This window comes from Trichechus manatus, unplaced genomic scaffold, assembly GCF_000243295.1.
Source record: "Trichechus manatus latirostris isolate Lorelei unplaced genomic scaffold, TriManLat1.0 scaffold00030, whole genome shotgun sequence".
Lineage (NCBI taxonomy): Eukaryota > Metazoa > Chordata > Mammalia > Sirenia > Trichechidae > Trichechus > Trichechus manatus.
The window spans coordinates 9,803,544-9,813,699 of NW_004443966.1; the positions used below are offsets into that span (position 1 = coordinate 9,803,544).

A 10,156-nucleotide genomic window follows, 5' to 3' on the forward strand; every position below is an offset into this window, starting at 1 on the left:
AAAGCTTGTTGGTTTGAAGAACTGGAAGGTCACTGTGGCTGGAGCCTGGTGCACCAGGGGGAGAGGCGAAGAGATGAGATGGGAGATGGAGGCTGGGCTGGGTCAGTTAGAGCCTTGCAGACAGGCAGGGAGAGTAGGTTTTATTCTAAGTGCAATGGGAAACCACTGGAGGGTTTTATGCAGATGGCTTGATGATGGTTTGTGCTGCTGGGTAGAGAATGAGCCTTGTATGGGGGAAAGGGAACAAAGGAGACCCATTAGAGGACACAGCAGTCTTCTGGGTGATGGGGGTGAAGACAGAGGGGCGGTCAATAGGCTGTGTGATCCAGAAGTCGAGAAGTCAAGGTCACGGGGGAGGCGGTCCTGCACAGTAGAATGTGGTGGAGGCCCTGTGTGCCAAGGAGAGCTGGTCCCTGAATGGCGGGCCCTGTAGTGCCAGGGAGGAAATGAAACCTCAACCCTTCTCTTGGTGGTGGGTTATTTCCCTTTCAGTGGACCACATCAGGCTCCTGGAAGTTTCAGCTTCCTGATTCTGACGCCCATATGAGGTGGAATTTGGGAGAAGAAAGGGGAGGAGATAGTATTGGTGAGAGACCTGCTTGCTACCTTGTGGGATCCTCGCAGCCTCCCTTGGGGCAGAATTGGAATGGAGAGTTTCTGCTTGGGGGTGGGGGTGGGGTGTGATTCAGTGGTTGCCCTTCCTCCCAGCCCCCAAGATAGGCACTTAACTTCCTCTTTCCCCACCCAGGGTCCCCCACTAGGTGTGAGCTCTTGGAAGGCAGGTACTGGCCCTCCACTACCTCCAGGGCCTTTGTGAGGGAGAAGCCACGGAGTGGAAGACATTGCCGTGGTGGTGTGAGAGCAGCTCCCTCTGACGGGGTGGGGGTGGCTAAGAGGTGGGAGCAGAGGCCCTTTACAGCAGCACACAGTGAGAGTGCTCCAGATTAAAATCCTGCCACACGTCCAGGAAGACCCTGCCCAAAACGGTGAGCAAGAGCAGCCTGGTGCCACCTCCCACTGTCCACCACTCCCCTACCCCTCCAGGACCAGCCACAACCAAGCTGTCATGTACTCAATACTCATTCTGCTAAAGGCTTAACATGGATGATCTCAATTTTTAGTCTCTTGAGGGAGGCATATTTTCCCTATCAGACAGCTGAACACATGTTTAACAGTTCCAGAAATCCAGTCTGACCCCCAAACCAGAGCCTAGGTCCCTAAACTGCCTCTCCCCGGCACAAGGGACCTGGAGCAGGTTCGTAGTGAGGGAGGGAGGGAGAGAGGGAGGAACGGACGGACGGACAGGCCTGTGGGTGCTGGGAGGGGGGTAATCAGACGGATTGGGTCCTAGCATTCCCAAGCATGGCCTTAGCTGGGGTCTCCAGGCAGCACTCCCACCCAGGGACGGGCCCTGGAAGGGGAGAGAAGGGGGAAGGGGGGCGGTGCGGCCCCGAGGAAGGGTCTGAGGAACGCCAGCGATATCCTTGGTTGGCCCCCAGGGCAGGCACCGAGGGCTGGGCCCCGCCACCGCCCACGTGTGGCGCCCACAGGCCCAGCTCCTTAGTAGGCACTCAACAAAGGGTAGGTGAAATTTTGACTCGCCCGCGTTTCTCGCAATCAGTGGACACTCAGTAAATGTTTGCCAAACCGATGGCCCTCCACCGGAGGATTCCCGGTGAGCTCAGAGAGCTGCCCTTCGCTCCCGCCACCCGGCGCCCTTCTTAATTTTCTGGGCGCCGGCCCCAGCGGCGCGGGGAACGCCTGGGGCGGGGTCAACGTGGGGAGGGGCGGGGCCTGCGCCCGGGGGCGGAGCTGTCTGGTCGGCTCCGGAGGAGTTCGATCACCCGGCGTCGCGAGAGGAGCCGACCCGGGGGCCGATGCTGGAAGTTCACATCCCGTCTGTGGGGCCCGAGGCCGAGGAGTCCGGACAGAGCCCAGAGAAAGGGCACATGGTGAGCGGGGCACCGGGATGGGAGGGACGCGGGGACTCGCCGCGGGATTGTCCCCTGCGGAGCGCCCTGGGGACTCCGGGGCGTCCGAGCGCGGTGGACCAGGCCGTCGGGGGACAGCGTGTTGAGGGTCTTGGGGACACTTGGGTTTGCCAGCCCCACGGACCGTGGTCCCGGCACATAAGGAGCCGTCCGGAGCAGAGGGTTGGGTCCGCCAGCCCCTCCTCCAGGTGCTGGGGATGCGACAGGGTCCCCGGGGAGCGGTGGCGCTCCACGGCCGCTTTGTGCCTTGTGAGCGCGGGAGAGCAGGCGCGCCGCTCGGTACGGGTCCTGCTGGTCCCCTGGCTGGACCTCACGCGCGCGCCCTGCCGCCCGCCCGCCAGGTGTTCCGAGTGGAGGTGCTGTGCCGCGGGCGCAGACACACGGTGCTGAGGCGCTACAGCGAGTTCCACGCTCTGCACAAGCGGGTGAGGCGGCGCCGACGACTCACCGACCCTGGCCCGGCCCGGCCCTCCGGCCCCAGTGCGCTCCCTTTATGGCCCCAGTCCATGGAGGGAGCAGGTCCTGGACACAGCCCGCCCGCGGGCTGCGGGGCCATCGTCGGGAGGGCGTAGGGAGGCAGGTTCAGCCCGCACTGACCATGACCCTGCGCAGCCGGCCGGCATCGGGCGTCTGGGGGACTTGGGGCCTCCTTCGTCTCCACCACCATTTACTCGGGTCCATCCCAGGGTAGAGCTTGAAAGGAGGGCGGGCGGGAAGGAGTGGGGAGGACTCTTGGCTAGGGTGGAGTGGGCTTGAGGCTCAGCCAGGGAGCTGTGACTGCACCGCGGTAATCTCTGGCAGATCAAGAAACTATACAAAGTGCCCGACTTCCCCTCGAAACGTCTGCCCAACTGGAGGACCAGGGGCCTGGAACAGCGCCGACAGGGCTTGGAGGCCTACATCCAGGTACCGTGGGGCACTCTGGGTGCCCTTATCTGCTGGCCCGGAGAGGGACCCGTATCTTGGGCATGTTATTCACTACCCTAAACCTCAATTTTTCTGAACCATGAGTCCAAACATCCCTTGCTGGCTTGTTTAAAGGATTGAAGGAGGTACCCAGGAGGCAGGTGGTCCCAGCTCAGTGGTAGTTCCCTTACCCCAGGGTGGGATCCTCTGCGGCCCTGTGATGGGGAAGTAGGCTAGGGGTTCCCCGAGCCACAGTGATGGGGGATTACAGCAGGAGGGCTTCATGGCATAGAGCTTGTGTGATCATGCAGGTCCTGGTGTTCAGGGTGTTCAGAAGGGCTCTGAGCTTGGTGTAATGTTCTGCTCTCGCCTTGAATTCTTAATCATTTTTGAACAAAGGACCCTGCATTTTCATTTTGCAATCAGTTGTGCAAAGTACCAGGCTGGGTCTAATTACAGGCTTTCTTTGTCCCCCTCTCCAGGGAGTCCTGTACCTGAACCAGGATGTGCCCAAGGAGCTCCTGGAATTCCTGAGACTGCGGCACTTCCCCGCGGACCCCAAGGCCAACAGCTGGGGGTTAGTACCTCCAGGGGCCGAGGCTTGGCAAGGCAGGGGGCCAGTGTTGGGAGTACAGGGGCTCTTGGCAACAAGCAGGTGAGGAAAGGTTTGGGGGCCAAGCCCCACTTTTGCTTCTCACATCTGCCAGGCCCTAGCCTGGGCCTTCCTCTTCCTGAGGCCTGCTTCCCTCATCAGCCTTTTTTTTTTTTTAAATATTTTATTGTGTTTGATGTGAAAGTTCACAGATTAGGTTCCCATTTAACAATTTTTATACAAATTATTCAGTGACATTGGTTACAGTTTTCATAACATGTCAGCATTCTGCTTGTTCTGTTTCTGTTGATCTAGCTTCCCTTCCTGCCTTAGTTATCTTGTGCTGATATAACAGAAATACCGCAAGTGGATGGCTTTAACAAATTGAAGTTTATTCTTTCACAGTCTAGTAGGCTAAAAGTCCAAATTCAGAGGAAGGCTTTCTCTGTTGGCTCTGGAGGAAGGTCCTTGTCATCGATCTTCCCCTGGACTAGGAGCTTCTCAGTGCAAGGACCTTGGGTCCAGAGGATGCATGCTCTTGGCTATATTTTCTTCTTGGTATGAGGTCCCCATGTCTCTCTGCTCACTCCTCTCTTTTATATCTCAAGAGACTGGCTCAAGACACAATCCAGTCCTGTAGCTAAGAGTCCTGCCTCATTAACACAACTGCCGCCAATCCCATCTCATTAACATCATAGAGACACAGGATTTACAACACACAGGAAAATCACAGCATATGACAAAATGGTAGACAATCACACAATACTGGGAATCATGGCCTAGTCAAGTTGACAGATATTTTGGGGGGACACAATTCAGTCCATGACACTTTCCCTCCTTGTCTTCTCATCTTTGCTTTTTGGTAAATGTTGACCATTTGGTCTCATATAGTTGTTTAAGGGAGCACATTACTCAAGGGTGATGTTGTTTTATAAGCCAATCTATTATTAGGCTGAAAGTGACCTCCAGGAGTTGCATCAGCACCAAGTTCAAAAGTTATCTTAGAGCAATAGTCTCAGGGGTTCCTCTAATCTCTACTGGTCCAGTAGGTCTGACCTTTTTTAGTAATTTGAATTTTGTTCTGCATTTTTCTCCATTCTATCTGGGACCTTCTATTGTGTCCCTGGTCAGAATGGTCAGTAGTGGTAGCCAGGCACCATCTAGTTGTTCTGGTTTGAGGTTAGAAGAAGGCTGTGGTTTCATGTGGGCTATTGGTCCTATGGACTAGTTTCTTGAGGCTTTGGTTTCCTTCATTCTCTTTTGCCCCAGATGAGTAGAGACCAGTAAGTTTTATCTTATATGGCTGCTCGCAAGCTTTTGAGACACCAGACGCTACTCACAAAACCAGGGTGTAGAATATTACCTTTGTGAACTATGTTATGCCAATTGACTAAGCTGTTCCCCAAGACTGTGGTCCTAAGCCTTTTAACCCAGTGAACCAACTGCATGAGTTGTCTGGATGTCTAGGAAGTCTACGTAACTGTGCCCCCATGTGCTTTATTATGTATATGCGGTACACACAAACGTGTATACACCTGCCTACTGATACACCTATATGTGCACAGACTCACATGTGCCTTCCTGTATATGCATACATGTCTACCTATGTAACTATACACCTACTTTCTGGATGTTTTTGCTGTTGTTGCAATCATCAGCTTTCTTGAGCCTCTGTGGTGAGGCTGTTTTCTGGCCAGCCTTGGTTCCTCAGCCAGCTCCGGAACTGGGCTTGTTACAAATAGAAGCAGTGGTCCCCCGGGAGGCGAGGCTCCGGCTTGTGTCTCCACCCCGCTAATGCTCCCCTGGGCAGCCCCAGCCAGCTCACTGGCCTCTGTCTCCGTTTCAGCACCCTGGAGGAGTTCCTGCCCAGCAGCGGCAGGCAAGTCACAGTCCCTACCTGTGCCGGCTTCTGCTGCCGCCTGGTGGCCGGATGCCGGGAGTGGGCCTGCCGCCTCTGTCCTGCCTCCGTCCTCGTGACCCAAGCTTTCCCATTGGTGCCCCCGAGCCCAGTTCCCACTCACCATTCCCTTTGTGGGTCCTGGGGCGCTCACTCTCGGGTGTCCACCCCACATGGGACCTCCCCGCCCTCCCCCTGTGGTTCACAACTGTCTTTCCTCTCAGCTCCCAGCTACATCACCGGCCTGTCGTCAGCTTCTGCATGGATCCCTACATTTGGACCCCCTCCCCAGGTGAGGAGGTACCTCATTTCCACCCACAATCCTTATTTGGGGCCCAGGTACCAGGGTGGGGCAGACTTAGGGAGAACACTAGCCATTTCTCAGCTCCCAGGACCCCCAGGCACTATCTCCCTCCTACTGGCCTCCTTTGGGGCCACACCTGCTACTCTGGTGCCCTTGTGGCCTGCTTTGTGTTCTCCTCCAGCAGGGAGACCCCATCGTTGTCTCCAGCCCTCCTCAGCCGGGCCTTACCAGGCTGATGGGAATAGACTGGGACCTCGGAAAGCCAGAGCCACTTGGGGTGGCCAGCTGTCCCGTTGCTTGGCAGGGGCGCCTGCGCCTGAGACTCTGGGCAGCTCAGATTGCTGTGGGCCTAGAGCCAGGCCGGTGACAGGCCTCCTCTTCCTGCGTGCCCTTCTCCTGTTCTACTTCCATCCCACAGAGCCTCTGCCCAGTGTGGTGGTGAATGGCGTGCTCCAGGGCTTCTACGGCTTCAGCATCAGCCCCAGCAAAGCCCAGCCAGTGGCTGCCTGTCACCCCGCTCCTCTGCCACCGGCACCCTGACCAGCCTAGAGGCCTTGAGGCCACCTGTCAGGACAGTTGCGTGCCTTGCTCCAATGAGCTCCATGTAAGGGACCAGGGCTGGGCCCTCCCAGGCCTTAACCACCCAGGGCCAACAGCTCATCTGCACTGGTAGCTGGGGTGGTAGAACTCAGGTGCTCTTGGAACCCAAGGGCCAAGGCAGGAACACAGAGGATAAGGGATAAGCGAGGAGTCAACTTAGAAGTCAGCTATGAAAAGGCATAAAAGGTATTTCTTAACCTAGACCAGAAGAAAAAAAAACAAAACCAAGAAGCAAACAGAAGTTGAGGCGCGGTAGCTGGCAAAGTTCAGAAGCAAGGAGCAAAAGCTCCCATCTGACTTTCCGTGGGTGGCACTTGGGTGAAGGGTCAGGCGGGAGCCTAAGGAAGACACTGGCATCCGCCGCCCCAGGAGAACCCTGGACATGCTGGGAGGCAGACTTGGGGGAGGCGCTGCAGGCCCAAGAACCCAGCCCACACGCAGGTTATTAAAAAAATCCACCGGTTTTTATTGGTCAGTGTTGGCAGGAGTTTGTTACAAAACTGGGCCTGTGGAATGTGGGGCGTGGGTCTGCTCCGTCAGATGCCAGTACCAGGGCCAGTGCAGTGCAGAGCCCCGCGGCGGGCCACCTTCACCCCCGAGGGCAGCAGGGCTGCACAAAAGGTCGCTCAAAGGGAAGAGGTCCCTGGGGCCCTACTCCTTGGCGATGGCAAAGGGCTTCTCCACCTCGATCTTGCCACAGTCTATGATCGTCACATCCTTCAGGGGCTTGTCCCGACCATCTGTGTTGGTGCTCTCCACCTTCCGGACTACATCCTGGGAAGGAAAGGCGGAAAAGGGAGGACAGGGTGGGTCAGGAGGTCAGCCACTCGAGCGAAGCGAGCTAAGCCCCAGTGTGTGGCTCAGGAGGGCTGAGACCTACATGTGACAAATAGCATACAAACCTTGAGGCACTGAAATTCTGATGAACCCAGGGCCAGGATGCAGGGCCAGGGTGCCAGCCCAGGGCAGGGACAACGGGAAGCAGCAGTGTTGTTCCCATGGGTGACGGGAAGAGGAGGGTGGGTGGGAGTACGACACCGGGTGGCTTTTAGGGGCATGGTGCTCAGCTCGGGGGGGAGCCCGCGTACCACTGTCTAAGTGCACAGGGGAAGCTTCCTGTGGTTATGCATCCTCAGCAAGGCCTCCTGGCTGGCCTCTGCCTGGGGCCCACAAGGATTTAGAATTTGGGGGGCACCAAGACGCAGGCTGTTGATTCTCGATTCCCCCCAGATTAGTAGACATGAGCACAGTCTCTGAATCTGTGGGTTGGGTTCTCCTGGGGAAGGGACGGAATCTCTGCAGCCCCAGCCCCACGCCTGTGTCAGATCCCTGGTGAGCAGCCCCAGTCTCCAGAACTTACCATGCCCTCTAGAACTTTGCCAAACACCACATGCTTGCCATCTAGCCAGGACGTCTTGACTGTAGTGATGAAGAACTGGGAGCCGTTGGTGTCTTTGCCTGCGTTGGCCATGCTCACCCAGCCAGGCCCATAGTGTTTCAGCTTGAAGTTCTCATCGGGGAAGCGTTCACCATAGATGCTCTTTCCTGAGAAGACAAGACACAGCCATGGGCTGGGGTAGTGGGAGCTGTGTTGGCCCAAACCAGGCAGATCTTTAGGGTGAAGATTCAAGGGGATCAACCTGTCTTCTCTGCCAGGCCAGGTCAGGTGGAGTATCTGTCCCCTTCCTGTCCCCTGACCTGAGAGCCAAACCGTACTTTTTGAGACCAAGCGGGGCATCAGGCTAGGTTGATTTAGTGAAAAGCTCACGTGACAGGCGGCTCTGAGATTACAGTTCTATGGCGCCTACACAAGGCATATGGTATCAGCTACCCTTGGCTGTGGCCTGAGGGACCTGCCATGGAGAAGCTCTGGGGAAGAGAGGTGCTGTGCAGGATATAGGGTGGACAGGGAGACAAGTGGAGGGATTAAGAACTTTCCAGAAGGAGAACTGCTGTGGCTGACCAGCCTGTCTTCTGAGAGCAACAAAGACACTGAGGTAGCTGCAGAGCAGAAAGGAGACAGACAGATGGTGGGCGGTGCAGGCAGAGGAGAGGCGAGGGGCTTCCGTTTGGGTTCCATTTGAGTTGACAGCCTCTTATCAATGACTGAACGTAAAATAAAAGATGACTAGGAATGCACGTAACATGTCTGTCTGTGTGGGAGCCAGGGTACATGACAAGCGAGCCGGGAGCATATCTCTACACCGTTTCAGAGACCCGAACCTTAGTTTCCAAAACCGGTTCCAGAAGAAATTAAGACAGTACAAAGCAAAGCCTCCTTGGTCCAAAAGCTTTGCAGAAACACTGCACCCATTTCCCTGTCACCTCTTGGAGAGTGACTGTCAGTGTATTAAAGGCCCCAAGAAACCCAGCAATAAGAGGTCTTTTCCATTTTGTTTTACCTAATAACGCCTCTCAAACTTACTTGCATATGAGACCACTTTTTTCTTCTCAAAACCAAAACCTGTTGCTGCTGACTTGATTCTGACTCATAGCGACCCTAGAGGACAGTGGAACTGCCCCACAGGGTTTCCAAGGCAGTAAATCTTTATGGAAGCAGACTGCCACATCTTTCTCCCATGGAGCAGCCGGTGGGTTCAAACCGCTGACCTTTCAGCTAGCAGCTGAGAGCTTTAACCACTGGACCACCAGGGCTCCCCCCGCCCCGACCCCCAGTACATCTATTCCACAGAACGGAACCAGGTGGAAGCTGTCCCAGATTGATGCTAACCAGGGAGATGACAAAGGGATGACTGTACAGCAGATGGGAAGACGGAAACCAAGGATCACTCATTAACACAGGAGGCACATGAAGGCCAAGGGCAGGAAGTCCACCCTGCATCCTGCCCCAGCTCTCGTTGCCGATATTCCTCAGAGGAGCTCCAACCAGTCCAATCAGTGTCAGGGCATCAGGCCAGACTTGGCTTGGTGGGGGTTGGGGGGGGTGTCTCAGACTGTGTCCCACCCTTCACCCCCACACTAGGGAGACAAGACTCATCACCATGCAGTGCCTCCTGGCTGGGGTGCTAGCTCAAAGCCTCCCCCATGTGAAAATCCTCTTTGTAAATCTCCACCAAGTGCAGGATTCCAATTACTGCTGCTATCCAGAAAATCCCCAAAGCCATGTCCTTAGCGCCAATCACTTTCTCAAGATACAGGGAGTTTCAAACTCAAGTGGCTAGTTCTTCACTTTCATCTCCAGACTCCATTACCCTCCCCTCCAGACTCCAGTTATTCTGTCGACAACCTGCCCTCTGTACCCTGTTCAACACTGTCCCCACCCCCACCGCTGGTTCATCCAGGCCTTTCCATTCCTGCTATCCCCACTGCAATAAAGCTAATGCTGTGTGCGCCAGAAACTGTTCTGAGCATTTTACACAGATAAAAACCCACCCTGTGAGGCAGGAGCTAAGGGGGTCTGCCTCTCAAATCTCTGCTCTTACCCACTAGGCCATACTCTCCTCGGGAAGCAGGCCCACATCACACTACCCAGGGGCAGCTGCCCCAATCCCCCAGCAAGTCTGTTTGCTCCCGCCTCCACACCCGGGACCCCGTCTCCACACAGGGAATCCGCCTTCACACCTGGGACTCTGACTGTGGACCCGGGACCCCGCCTCCGCACCCGGGACCCCACCTTCACACTAGGGACCCTGACTCTGAACCCGGGACCCTGCTTCTGCATCCGGGATCCTGCCTCGGCACCCAGAATCCCGCCTTCACACCTGGGACCCTGACTCTGAAGCCGGGACCCTGCCTTCACACCTGGGACCTTGACTCTGCATCCGGGATCCTGCCTCCGCACCCGGAATCCCACCTTCACACCTGGGACCCTGACTCTGAACCCGGGACCCTGCCTTCACACCTGG

At 56.2% G+C, this 10,156-nt stretch overlaps 2 protein-coding genes across 2 annotated transcripts in view; one reads left to right on the top strand and one right to left on the bottom strand.

Moving 5' to 3' along the window:
- Positions 1-1,877: 1,877 nt before the first annotated feature.
- SNX22 (sorting nexin 22) lies at positions 1,878-6,592 on the top strand. The gene is made up of 7 exons (XM_004374652.2): positions 1,878-1,952; positions 2,333-2,416; positions 2,793-2,897; positions 3,380-3,474; positions 5,336-5,368; positions 5,611-5,678; positions 6,109-6,592. Exons 1-7 carry the CDS (start codon positions 1,878-1,880, stop codon positions 6,228-6,230), a joined length of 582 nt encoding a protein of 193 aa, XP_004374709.1. The 3' UTR covers positions 6,231-6,592.
- A 145-nt stretch (positions 6,593-6,737) lies between these two features.
- PPIB (peptidylprolyl isomerase B) overlaps positions 6,738-10,156 on the bottom strand; it is a 7,047-nt gene continuing 3,628 nt past the window's right edge. The window contains exons 4-5 of the mRNA XM_004374653.3: positions 7,651-7,835; positions 6,738-7,064 (exon numbers count right to left, since the gene is read on the bottom strand). Of these exons, the coding sequence (XP_004374710.1) occupies positions 6,942-7,064; positions 7,651-7,835 (308 nt within the window). The 3' untranslated portion in view covers positions 6,738-6,941. The remainder of the gene's footprint in view (positions 7,065-7,650; positions 7,836-10,156) is intronic.